Raw genomic sequence first — 14,105 nt, 5'->3', positions numbered from 1 at the left:
TGTGCTTTGCTTATTTTACTCAACATAAGTTTCTCCAGACTCATCCATGTTGTTGCCAATGGGAGAATTTCATTCTTTCTTATAGCAGAGTAGTATTCCATGGTGTATATATACCACAGTTTCCTTATCCATTCATCCATTGATGGACATTTAGGTTGGTTCCATGTCTTGACTATTGTAAACAGAGCTGTGATGAACTGCGTTCCTAATCCCACTATTGATTATTTTGAATCAACATTACTTTATAAAAACATTCAAAGATATATCTCTAAAAAATAGTTTCTTTTCAACATTCACAATTCAAAATACTTATCACATTTTATAAATTATTAATTTCTTAGTTTCATTTACTATGCAGATGCTAAAGTTTCCTCAATTTTCTCATAAATTTCATACAGTTGTTTGAGTCAGGATCCAAATAAGGTTCTATACATCACAATTGCTTTTAAGGTTTTAAAAGACTCTATAGGTTTTCTCTCCACAATTTTTTCTGGCAATTCATTTGTTGAGAAAATTCGGTCATTTGTCCTGTTAAGCGCTCCACAGTCTGTGTTTTATTATTGTTTTCCTGGAATACAGGTCTTTAAAAAAACATTTCTATTGTTTTATCAATAATTATGGTAATAATACACTCCCTATTACTACACTTATGCTATTGATTTAGGGATATATGACATATTATGATTTAAAGTGTATTAGTTTTCTCTAATAGGAGGAAGTAGGCAAACTCCCAATATCTATGATAGTCCTGGTACATTTTATTGAATCAATGAAATATCAGTAATTTTATTTATCTAAAGAAGATCACAAATCATTCACAATCTCTTTTTATTTTGTCAAACTGAACACAACATTTCAAATGTACTTTAATTTTTTTTAATTTTTAAAAGTTTTATATGGAAACATAATTCATTGTATATATCTGTGGGGTACCCCATTGAATAACACCACCTGTGTGTAATATGTGATGCTCAAATCAGGATAATTAGTATATTCAACAGTACACGATTTAATCATTTTTTATGGCTCTTTACCAATAGAATATACTATTAGGAAAGTTTCTGATAAATTCTTCTATACCCTCTAATAATTTCATTGAAGAGATTACCTTGGAGAAATCTTGCTATGTTGACAAATTTAAATAACTAAGGTTAAATTAATTTTTTTCATTATATGAAAGGGTACACACATAAAAGCATAGTTACGGAAGCTTGGAGATTTAATATGGGTCCAGGAGTTGATGAAATATTCCATGGATTTGGGATCATTTAAATACACCTTGGTGTGATAGACACAGGTAGGAAGTACTGTCATAGGAATTACAGCAGCAGTACTGACACAAAAAAGTAGAGAAGTCCAAGTGATGTTTGGGTAATGGTAAAAACTTCTCTTGGCTAAAAAAGTCACTAGGTGACTAAGACAGTAAAATGTAAGGGTGGAAACATGAGAACATACTACTTAGGTCCTTGAATTAAAAATTTACTTTAAATGTGTCACTAACGAGCTGGATGTTTTAAGAAATTTATTGCATCAATTTGGGCTTTTCTTCCTTCACCTATCATATCAGAAGACAAGCCTAGATACATTTTGAGGTCTCTTTTGGTTCATAAGCAATACAACATCTCAATTCCTGTAAGCCAGTAGTGTTGTGGGAAGAGCTGAAGGCTTTAGTTAGTGTGATAGACGTGGAAATTGAAGGAGAACACAGATGCAGATGGATTTGTAGAGGTTGAGTCAGCATGACTAGGTTGGCTGCTCATGTGCAGTAAGTGAAAGAGAGCAGGGAAAAATCAGCTATTGAGGTTTCAAGCCCACATGAATGAAGAAAATTGTGGTTCTGTGAATAGAAATAAATAAATGAAAGAAAGGAACTGGTTAGGACTTGGGGGATAGAAGAAAAATGGTGTTTGATGTGGTGAGTTTGAAAATCATGTAAATGGACAAGTCTTTTGTTCAGTTGATATTGATAGCTGGGAAGTCTGAAGCAGAGGTTAATTCGAGAGGGTAGAATTTTAGTTGGAATCTTGGTAGGAAATAAATTACTAAGTGAAAGAGTGCATGAAAGTGTTTGAGGAAAGAGGACGTGCCCTTGGCGGCAGAGTGGGGGGAAGCATGCCCTTAAGAGGCGAGGAAAGGACGAAGTCCCGATGAAGGAAAGAGAAAATGAACAAAAACAGTGGTAGACGAATCAGATGAGCTTATTGGTATGACAGGCTATGAATAAGAGAGATTCAAAAAGGTGGAGGGACCAACATGGTCAAGTACAAAGATGTAAGAACACAGTGAGAACTGAACAAATCTCTGGTGTTCTTCAAGATAACAGCTTCACAAATGCAAGAGAAGTAGGGAAGAAGCTAAATTTCAAGAGATTAGAGTGAGAAAGGTTGGTACAAAAGTATAGACAGCAAGTTCAGTATTCTTAATAAATCAGAAAACACACATGGGCCACAAAAACAGATTGATTTTGGCTAAATTATGTAACCCCTCTGGACCTTACTGTTTTTCTTTAAATTCATGGAGGAAAAATCCATAAGATAGCTTCCATTCCCTGAAAAAAAGCACATGGTTTCATTGCCATCTCTCTTGCCAGTGTTTATGTTCAAGTTGGAGAGTATAAGATAAGATACAGTGGTTAACCTTTAGATGGTTCTTTTACTCTTAGGAAGACAAGTTGACTAAGAAGTTCACCAAAGATTTTTTTCACTTTGAGAGCTCTCATTTTTTAAGTTTAATTTTTAAATTAATATCTCATTGCATTGAGATAGTTTTTTTTTTATTATTATTTTAAAATTATTCTCTGATACTGTTACTGAGGTAATTTGGCCAGTTGTGGCCAGTTGTCTCAGTGCCCAATTTGGTTAGAATACAGAATGTGTTATAGTTATGTAATACTACAGAGCATGCCAAGTGTGAAAAATAAGTGCTCTATGACCCTCCACGTGAGGAGGTGTTCCTCTTGAGCTAGGCATTTTAAGAACCGGCATGCTCCCACCACAGACTAACTTAGCGGAGTAAGAATTAATTTCAAAAACACATTATTATCCTAAGAAATCCTTCTCTTGATTAAATACCTTCTGCTTGGCAGCAAAGCAACTGTATCAATTGCAGCAAGGCTCCAAGTGACCCTTCCCACCCTGATCCCAACTCCCCCATGTTGTTCCTGTTTCTTTGGAGACCCTGGAACTGCGCACGTACAGGAACTGGGTTCATGCAAAGTCATCACAATTCGCCTGAGAAGTGATTCTCCACTCAGGCATCAACCCATGACTATCAAAAGGTGTGGAAACATGCCTTGGGTGTATTGGGCCTCACTAAATCCTTTGGAACTCTAACTCCAAAAGCCTTAGGTAACTCAGAAGTCAGTTTAACTTAATACACAAATTTACATTTTGTTTATAAAGTATTGCTCTTTGAAAGTTGGCTTAATTAATTCTTTCTTGTGTGTCTTTGAACAAAGATTTATGACTTAAAAATCATTAAGAAATGTAATTCCAGAATGCCCAGAATTTGTTATTAATATTTATTAAATTTGGTTTTGAAGAACTTAACTTTAATTTTAATTTTTATATAGATTTTTCTTCAGACAAAACTTTTTTTAATTTTTATTTTTTATATTAGCCTATTCATTATTACAAATCATGATTTTTGTATGCCCTTTACCTGACCTGTCACTCCCCCAAACCCCCTCCCTCCCGCCTCCCATATCTAGTATCCTCAGGTTTCTTCTCTTCTTCTGAAAGTTCAACATATTGTTGTGGTCTTTTCCTTCCTTCCTTCTTTCCTTTCTTTCTCTCTCCCTCCCTCCCAGTTATGATTGAGGACATGCAGTATTTCTCTTTCCTTGTCTGGCTTATTTCACTGAATTTTCTCCAGACTCATCCATGTTGCTGCAAATGGCAGAATTTCATTCTTTTTTATGCCTGAGTAGTACTCCATTGTGTATATATGCCACATTTTCCTTATCCAGTTGTCCGTCGATGGACATTTAGGTTGGTTCCATGTCTTGGCTATTGTAAACAGGGCTGCAATGAACATGGGAGTGCAGGTACCCCTCTGACATGACGATTTTCATTCTTTTGGATATATACCCAGAAGAGGGATTGCTCGATCATACAGTAGTTTTGCTCTATCATACAGTAGTTTTATCTGTAGTTGCTTGAGGAACCTCCATACTGTTTTCTATAATAGCTGCACTAATTTACAGTCCCACCAACAGTGTAGGAAGGTCCCCCTTTCCTTGCATCCTCACCTGCATTTGTTATTTTCAGTCTTTTTAATGGCCAGTATAACAGGTGAGATGGTATCTCAATGTGGTTTTGACTTGTACTTCTCTGATGACTAGTGATACTGAGCGTTTTTTCATGTACCTGTTGGCCATTTGTATTTTTACCTTTGAAAAATGTCTATTCATCTCCTTTGCCCATTTTTTAATCAGATTACTTGGTTTCTTTACTGTTAAGTTCTTTGAGTTCTTTGTATATTCTGGATATTAATCCCTGTTGGATGTATAGTTTGCAGGTATTTTCTCCCATTCCTTAGGTTGTTTTTCTGCCCTGTTGATTGTTTCCTCTGCTATGTAGAAGCTTTTTTGTTTGATATAATCACATTTGTTCATTTTTTTCTTTTGTTGCTTGTGCTTTGGGGGTCTTATTCATAAAGTCTTTACCCAGTCCTCTGTTACCTGGAGTGTTTCCCCTTTGTTTTCCTTTGATAATTTTATAGTTTAGGGTCCTATATTTAAGTTTTATATCCATTTTGAGTTGATTTTGGTATATGGTGAAGGTGCAAGTCTGGTTTCATTCTTCTGCATATAGATGTCCAGTTTCCCAGCACCATTTATTTAAGAGGCAGTCTTTCCCCCAATGTATGTTCTTGTTGCTTTTGTCAAAGATCAGTTGGCTGTACGTATGTGGGCTGATTCCCAGGTCTTCTATAGTGTTCCATTTATCTGTGTGTCTGTTTTTATGCCAGTACCATGCTGTTTTGGCTACAATAGCTTTGTAATATAATTTGAAGTCAAGTAGTGTTATGCCTCCAGCATTATTATTGTTTGCTCAGGACAAGACATTTTTTATTGTTCATTTCCTTAAGAAAATTTTATCAAGTACTAGAGACAAATAATAATTTATTAGACAGAAACCAGATTTTTTAATCACTTGGCTTTCAAAATATTTAGATCAGAAAGCAAATTAGAAGAGTTCACTAAAGAAACTAATGGCTCTCATCTCATAATCTCCTTTTCACTTTAACCTTTTAAATAAAGAGATCCCTGAAGTTTTCACAGTCATTTACAAAGGTTGAATTTTTTTATAAGATAAAATAATGCTATTGAGAAATATTAATCATATCATGCAGCCATAATTTAAAAGTAAATGATGGCACATTTTATTAAAAGGGGTGTGCTGTGTTATTTCATAGTGCATTCATAGTCAAAGGTCATGGTTTATATGTTGCATTACCATAATTTTCTACTTAATTTATTCTTTATACATGTTTATACATGTTTCAATTGCATTTCATTGACTCATAGTTTTCTTGTAAGTTTGTGCTTTCTTTCTATGTTCAAAGAATCTCTTTAATTCAATTTCTCTGTTTCTCCTCATACAGTCTGGCAGCCAGATATGCAACTCAGTCTAATCACAGTGGAATTGCAACCAGTCAAAAAAAGCCTACTAGGTCAGTTAATATCTCTAATTTATTGCTTGTTAGTGATATTCAAGTAAATGCCCAGTGATATTTTGTCCTATCACTCTAAATATTTTTTAAAATGACACATTTCTGGATGAAAACCTTAAAGCACTGAATTCTTCCAAGCGGATTTCCATATGCAGTCTCAGGGATGAGCATGTTGGTGTTAGACAATTAAATGAGTTTTGGTTTCTTCTGTCTTAGTTTAATTATACACAGTGCTATACTGGGCTGAAGTCTAGGTTCTAGGCTTAGAACAAGTAAAAAAAAAATGTACCTTCTTTCCAGGTCACAGAGCCTACAAGTTATACAACAAGATTATAATGCTTTTTGAGATGGTTATTCACTAATTATTGCACATTCTAGAGCATAATTGAGAAATATTGGCAGATTTTGGTAGAGAAGTTAGCACCAGGTCAGTCTGGATTGTTCTTCCATCTGTAATAGTTTAAATTTTTGCTTCTTTATGACATGTATTTTAAAGACAATCTGTTATAAATAAATGACAATGTATTATGTACAGTTTAGAAAACAATGATATCATATAAATATGTGTTGAAAGAGTTTGATTTTTTAAAAAATGTTAAGATGCTGAAGGTGTGATGGTAGCATGGAACAAATGAGAAAAGCCAGAGCAAAAGTACTTTTCCCCTCTGATTATTCTGTGATTCTGTGTGCCATCTCACTCACTGGAGAAATATCCAGTGGTGGTTTATTAGTCATTGCTCCATTAATGAATCATATTAAGCAATGCCTGGCCGCAAGGACTACTTCCAATGCTTTGGTGCCTTTCCCCTTGCTTTGGTTTTCTAAGTTATGTTCATTTCCATAGTATTTAAAACAATTCTGGAAAGACAAATTTTAAAAGGTATTTAATTAAAAAATAGAATTAATTATATAGATTAGGATATGTAAGGAACAGTGACCTTCCAAGTACAATGTGCATTTTTTTTATTAATCCTCCTAAGACTTGGATATGTAAAATATATTTTAAGTATTTTGTTTTAATAGAACATCTCTTTCTCGCTCTCTCTCTCTCTCTTTTTTTTTTCTTTTCATCTCATTTCCCTTTTTATTACTTTGAGGAATGATCTGGAGGCTCTGGCTGCCTGTCAAATTAGAGTAATGAGAAGAGCAAATGTATTTTTTAATTTGCTTTAATTTGTTCTTCTGAGTACTGAAGATCACTTGGCTTCATGGGTCACAGTAAAGATTAAAATGCATTTTAAGTGCTTTCTAGAAATGGGTCAAGTTTTATTGAAGCAGGGCAAGTTTTGTGACAAAATTTGTTTATACATGTGAGTTAGGAATAAACTTTCTATGTCTATGGCTATGTCTACAGGAATGGTTCTCAGATTTATTCTGATAGGGACATTTGTCCAAATTAATTAGTTGAGTTCTTTCTGCAGAGTGCAATCACTGGTACTGTAAATTCCTAGTATCTGTGGTTATTGTGCTATGCTTACAAACCCTAGTAGATCCATTTGAGCAAACTTAAATGCTGGAATCATTTGGAAAAGATTCTAATCTTATGTACGACACAACCTCTATATAGCAAAATAGCTGAAGGGACTATTTATTAGCCATATGTATCTAAACTCTAAAAAACAGTTGACATTTTGAAATTATTAACTGTTCCAAGAAATCAACACTTTTGTTTTTAAGCTAGTATTTGTGTTTTCCTGATGTTCACTCCATTTTGTAATACTTGTTACTATTATACAAGAATTTATATTTTCTAAGGGTTTGATTTCTTAATAAACTATGAAAATGATATAGTAAAGTAGTATTATAAAGGTTAGTTAAAATTTGAATATTGTAATAACTGGATATGAAATTTGGATATATTGGGAACCAATATAACAGATATAAACAATCTTTTACTTAAAAATTTCATAAAAGAAAACTAATAAAATTCAGTGCTGTATTCATAGGTTCTGGATTTTTTTTTTTTTTTCAAATAGAAATTTTCATAGTAGTACACAGTGATATTCACATGGTGGCAGCAAATACTAGCAAAGATGTTGGCAACCTTCAATATCATGTTTTCTAAATAGATTTTAGAATGTCAATATTAGTTCTTAATTTCTAGTTTTTAATTTATGTGGTTTCAGTTTATTATACATATTCATTGTATATTAGTAGCATAAAATCAAAATCTAGTAATTACATATTTTAGGCACAGTTAATAAAATAATTGGTAATTGAGATTTAATGTGGAAACTGCTTAAACAGTAAAATACATGACTCAAACTGATATTTAATTATAGTCCAAATAAAGTAACAGTAGGTCATGACCTCCTGTAAAACTGCCTCTAGTGCAGAATAGTCTGTATATATCTCCTCATGTCTTGTTCATACACAAAAGTAGCTGAAGCTACTGTCACTGTAGATATATTTTAAACTGTCATTCTGCTAATGGCAATTTTCTTCTTCTGAGACCTGCATCCCTTCTTGTCACATCGCCTCTGTGATCAGTTGGCCACACTTGTGAGATAACCAGCTAGTCTAGGTGCTTATTTTTGGCAAGAGCATGAAAGAGTATTTTTGTAAGGCAGACCAGTCAAATGTAATATAACTCGTGACTGGGTCCCAGCACCATGCATTAATTAGAGTAGCTAACTAGTTTAGATATTCAATAAGCATTTGCTGTTTGCAATTTGTTCAGTAGCTTTATTTTTGTTGTTATTAATATACAAGCTGACTTATGGTATAGCTATCTAAGATAAAAACAAATGCCCCATACACTAAAAAGAACAATTTAACTACAACAGCAGGTAGCTGATTTATACGTTAAGAACATAATAAAGCTAAATGTTATGATTTCCCTCATTTTTCATGTGATTGTTACAGTATTTTTAAGGCAAAGTTTTGTTTATCAGGGGTGGGGTAAGTATGACATTTTTAGTTAAAGGTTATTTTATTTTAATTTATCTATATTATTACTGTTCTTTGGGGGTTATGTTTATTGAAAAGCAAAACAACATTTTTCTGAACTCTAACCTTATGTTTAGCGATTTATTTGTCAGTTAAACCACCATTTCCTGCTAAATAGATTTTAGAACATCATATATTGTGATTTTCCCATGAACTTTTCCCTACTCAGAACCCCCTGCTCCTATCTTTCATAATGTACAATAATGATGTAATTTTTCTCATTCTATTTCAGGCTTCCAGGGCCCTCTAGGGTGCCAGCTGCAAGCAGCAGCAGCAAGGTCCAGGGAGCCTCTAATTTAAACAGGAGAAGTCAGAGCTTTAACAGCATTGACAAAAACAAGCCTCCAAATTATGCAAATGGAAATGAAAAAGGTAAGTGTCCCCATGTTACATCATTATGGCACAAGCGTAACATAAGTCTCGTGAAGAACATGCTATATCTAATATTTGAGCAGTATGACCGCTTTGGGGATGGAAATGTTACCAGTGGAGTTACCTTCTGTTTCCTGACTGCCCCCTTCTGATTTCTGGCTTTCTTAGCTTTTCTTATCTGAAGACCATTTTAAAGAAATAAACTCATTTATATTAAAGTGGTTAATTATATACCCAAGTATAAAATCTCTTTCTCAGAAACAATTCCTCCCAGATGAATATAAATAGCATTTTCTTATGCCTTTTCATCTTTTATGAAAATTTATCCTGAAATCATATAGCTATATTGAATTTACTCAAATCCTTAGCTTCAGTTAATATAAGTGCCATAAATATTTTGGGCAGTTAAGTTTGGAGCATCGAAAGTTGAGGCATCATTATGATAGCTATTTATCTTTGACAGCAGCCAGGCACAGAAACATTATGACCTTAGTTTTCCCTAAAAGACAAATTATTTATGTTTGTTTTCCTGAAATAGTGCATAACATATGTATCAAGTCACAAAATCATTAGGAAGAAAGGACAATTAGTGGAAGTCTGTGTTAAAGGTAGGTTATAAATGAACTGTGTGCTACACAGTTCTCTGTGATGTGCAAAATGTGCATTTCAAGGGCTGCTGGCTTGATGCCTGTCACTGTGGAGCCGGAGTGACAGGGTAGAGGATGTGCAGTTTACACCTGAACCATGAGAAATTCAAAAAGTTGTACTGCTGTAAGCGGTGTGACTGTGTGAGGCACTGGAGCGTTCTGCTAGATTTTGAGTAAGTTTTTTTCACTTCAATAGAATTTTAAACTTCTCTTTATAGTATTGAACTTTATATAAAACAAAACATGAAATTAAAAAGTGACATATATTTATGGTTAGTAGAATGCTTAGCAAATTTGGTTGGAGTCATTCAACCAAGTAGAAACTTTGTTTTGATCAGAGTAGATAACATTGCAAATTGTTTCTGATAGGTGAATGATAAGTTGGGCATGAATTGACTGATGTGTGCCATAAATTAGACAGTTTTTTTGAAAGTCTTCCCCTGCACCCAAAGCGAAGTTTGACAGACTGTAAACCCCTGTGAACAGAGCAGTGTGTCTTGATCCCTGAAAGATCCCCAGCTCTTCAGTTCAATGAAAAAGAAAAAAAAGAAAAGAAAAGAAAAGAAAAGAAGTGTGTATTTGGAAGTTAGGAGTTTGTCTTTAAAATAAAGAATAAAATCTTTGATTTAAGATCCTAAGAAATATTACTGAAGACTTCTTCCTTTTCTGGGAATTAGGGAGATAACAGTTCCTCATCGGAAAAACATTTTCCCTTGTTTTGTGATTCTCCTAGAGTGCTGTACAGGTTCAAGCTAATACTTCCTGTATATACTATGAAGTTTCTAGGGGAAGCTAACAAGCTAAGAATAGAGATGTTTTGAGTAGACTGTCAAAGTGTCCAGTTAAGCTACATGATACCACAGTTGTATGATATTTTTAGCAAGATATTACTAATTTGGCAGAAAGAAATACTTTAGATAAACTAACACTTTGATATCAAAATGCACCTGAATTTTTCTGTAATGTGAAAATCTTTTCTTTAACTTTGTTTCTGGTGTCTAGAAGAAAAATCTAAAGATAGACAAAAATTCATATTTTTCCATGGCCACTCAACCTCTCTTATGTACCTATATTTAGAAGCTATTGCAAAATTAGAAAGTAGCAATATTTACAATAACCACAAGGTGGAGACAGATGTCATATAATGTATAGTCTTTGCTCATATAAAGTAAATTTCTTTTTAAAAAAAATTATTTATTTTTTAATTTTACTTCTCAATATACATTGCAGTTGATTTTTATGCCCCTTTACCCGTTCCTCTCTACCCCCTTCCCTCCCCACCTCCACATTATATCTGTTCACTTGACTTAAATAGTTCAAGGAATTTTTGAGGTTATTCTGTCTTCTTCCCCCCCACCTTGATTTGTTTGTGTGTTTATTTATTTATTTATTTTTAGCTCCCACAAATAAGTGAAAACATGTGGTAATTCTCTTTCTGTGCCTGACTTGTTTCACTTAATACAATTTTCTCTAAGTCCATCCATGTTGTTGCAAATGGTGGTAAGTCGATTTTCTTAGGTACATATATACAGCAAAAGACAAGAGCTTTCATGACATATTAACCATTACTTTTAATTCCAACTAAAAAATTCTAAAACATTTAAAGTGTGTGACCTCACATTCACAAATATTTATAATACATTAGATGTAGGAATTAAATGTCTATGAACTGCCAGCAATAGCTAAAGCTTAAATTGCATCATATGATATAATACAGTAATCCGGAATTTGTTTTACCTGCAATATGGCATTTGCTATTAAATATAGAATTACAACTTAATGTCAATACATCCAATATCAATGTTTCTAAATTAATTATCGTGTAATGCCATTTTATATTTCCAAAATATTATCTTAAATTATAAAAGTAGTCAAAACAAAAATATTACATATAAAACAATTTATAATTTGTTCTGTACCCAAATCATATACCCATTTGATAAAGATGTTTAATTTAACCTTTTAAAAAAATTATTTATTTATTTATTTACTTATTTATTTTAACTTCGCAATATACATTGTAGTTGATTTTTGTGTCCCCTTACCCATTCCTCTTTCCACCCCCCCTTTCCCCTCCCACACCCAACTACATCATATCTGCTCAATTGTTTTAACAAGTTCAAGAAATTGTAATTGTTGTGTCTTCTCACCCACCCCACCATTTACTTGTTTGTATATTTATTTATTTTTTAGCTCTCACAAATAAGTAAGAACATGTGGCATTTCTCTATCTGTGCCTAACATGTTTCACTTGATATAATTTTCTCCAAGTCCATCCATGTTGTTGCGAATGGTAGCATTTCCTTCTTTTTTTAAGCAGAGTAGTATTCCATTGTGTAGATATACCACAGTTTCCTTATCCAGTCATCTGATGATGGACATTTAGGCTGGTTCCAACTCTTGGCCATTGTAAATAGTGCTGCAGTAAACACTGGGGTGCAGGTATCCCTTCAACATGATGATTTCCATTCCTCTGGGTATATTCCCAGCAGTGGAATAGCTGGGTCATATGATAGATCTATCTGTAGTTGTTTGAGGAACCCCCATAACATTTTCCATAAAGGCTGCACCATTTTGAAGTCCCACCAACAGTGTATGAGTATTCCTTTTCCTCTGCAACCTCACTAGCATTTATCATTCTCAGTTTTTTGGACATTAGCCTTCCTAACTGGAGTGAGATGGTATCTCAAAGTGGTTTTGATTTGCATTTCCTGAATGCTGAGTGATATTGAGCTTTTTTTCAAGTGTCTGTTGCTGATTAGTATATCTTCCTTTGAGAAATGCCTACTCAGCTCCTTTGCCATTTTTTAGTTGGGTTATTTGTTTTTTTCTTTGCTGTAAAGTAGTTTGAGTTCCTTGTATATTCTGGATATTAATCCATTGTCAGATGTATATTTTGCAAATATTTTCTCCTACTCTGTTAGTTGTCTTTTAACTCTGTTAATTGCTTCTTTCGCTGTGCAGAAGCTTTTTATTTTGATATAGTCCCATTTGTTTACTTTTCCTTTGGTTTTCTGTGCTTATGGGGTTATATTCATGAAGTCTATATCCACTCCTACTTCCTAGATTGTTTCCCCAATGTTTTCTTTAAGGAGTTTTATTGTTTTGGGATGTATATTTAATTCTTTAATCCATTTTGAGTTGATTTTGGTATATGGTGAGAGGTGTGGGTCTAATTTCATTCTCCTGGATATGAATATCCAGTTTCCAGTTTTCCCAGTACTGGGAAAAGTCTCTTGCTGAAGAGGCAGTCTCTTCCCCAGTGTGTAGACTTGGCTCCTTTGTCAAAGATCAGAGGGCTGTAGGTGTATGGGTTGATTTCTGGGTTTTCTATTCTATTACATTGATGTGTGTCTGTTTTAATGCCAGTACCATGCTGTTTAGTTATTATAACTTTGCAGTATAATTTAAAGTCAGGCAGTGTTATGCCTCCAGCTTTATTTATTTATTTATTTATTTGCTTATGATTGCTTTTGCTATTCATGGTCTTTTGCTATTCCATATTAATATCTGGATAGGTTTTTCCATTTCTGAGAAAAATGTCATTGGAATTTTGATGAGGATTGCACTGAATCTATAGATCACTTCGGGTAGTATGGACATTATCACAATGTTAATTCTTCCAATCTAAGAATATGGGGTATCTTTCCATCTTCTTGCATCCTCTTTAATTTCTCTCAACAATGGTTTGTATTTCTCATCATAGAGATTTTTCACATCCTTGATTAACTTTATTCCTAAATATTTTATTTTTTTGGTGGCTATTGTAAATGGGCTAGCTTTCTTGATTTCTTTTTCTGCATGTTCCCTGGTGGAGTATAGAAATGCTCCTGATTGTTGCATGTTAATTTTGTATCCTGCAACTTTGCTGAAATCATTTATCAACTCTAAGAGATTTCTTGTAGAAGCTTTAGGCTGTTCAATATATAGGATCATATCATCTGTAGATAGGGACAACTTGACTTCCTCTTTTCCAGTCTGGATGCCCTTTATTTCCTTCTCTTCTTTAATTGCTCTGGCTAATACTTCCAAAACTATGTTGAATAGGAGTGGTGAGAGTGGGTATCCTTGTCTAGTTCCTGATCTTAAGGATGATATTGGCAGTCGGCTTATCATATATGGGTTTAATTATGTTGGGATACTTTCCATCTATACCTAAATTGTAGAGAGTCTTTATCATGAACGAATGTTGAATTTTGTCAAATGCTTTTTCAGCATGTATAGAGATGATCATATGGTTTTTGTCTTTGATTTTATTGATGTGGTATATCACATTTATTAATTTTCATATGTTGAACCAACCTTGCATAGCTGGGATGAATTGCACTTGATCATGGCATATAATTTTGCATATGTGTTGCTGTATTCTGTTAGCTAGTATTTCACTGAGGATTTTTTGCGTCTATAGTCATCAAGGATATTGGCCTGTAGTTTTCTTTTTTTGTTGTATCTTTGTCTGGT

General features: G+C 33.7%; 1 protein-coding gene across 2 annotated transcripts in view; it reads left to right on the top strand.

Moving 5' to 3' along the window:
* The window catches only part of NAV3 (neuron navigator 3), a 371,530-nt gene that overhangs the window by 153,552 nt on the left and 203,873 nt on the right, over nucleotides 1-14,105 (top strand). For both annotated transcript variants that reach the window (XM_063074984.1, XM_063074983.1), the window contains exons 6-7: nucleotides 5,608-5,676; nucleotides 8,858-8,997. In XM_063074984.1, the coding sequence (XP_062931054.1) occupies nucleotides 5,608-5,676; nucleotides 8,858-8,997 (209 nt within the window). The remainder of the gene's footprint in view (nucleotides 1-5,607; nucleotides 5,677-8,857; nucleotides 8,998-14,105) is intronic.

The sequence above is a fragment of the Cynocephalus volans genome, chromosome 12 (genome assembly GCF_027409185.1).
Source record: "Cynocephalus volans isolate mCynVol1 chromosome 12, mCynVol1.pri, whole genome shotgun sequence".
NCBI classification, from domain to species: Eukaryota; Metazoa; Chordata; class Mammalia; order Dermoptera; family Cynocephalidae; genus Cynocephalus; species Cynocephalus volans.
The sequence above is the reverse complement of the archived record's forward strand: the minus strand, read 5'-3'. Positions and strand labels throughout refer to the sequence as shown.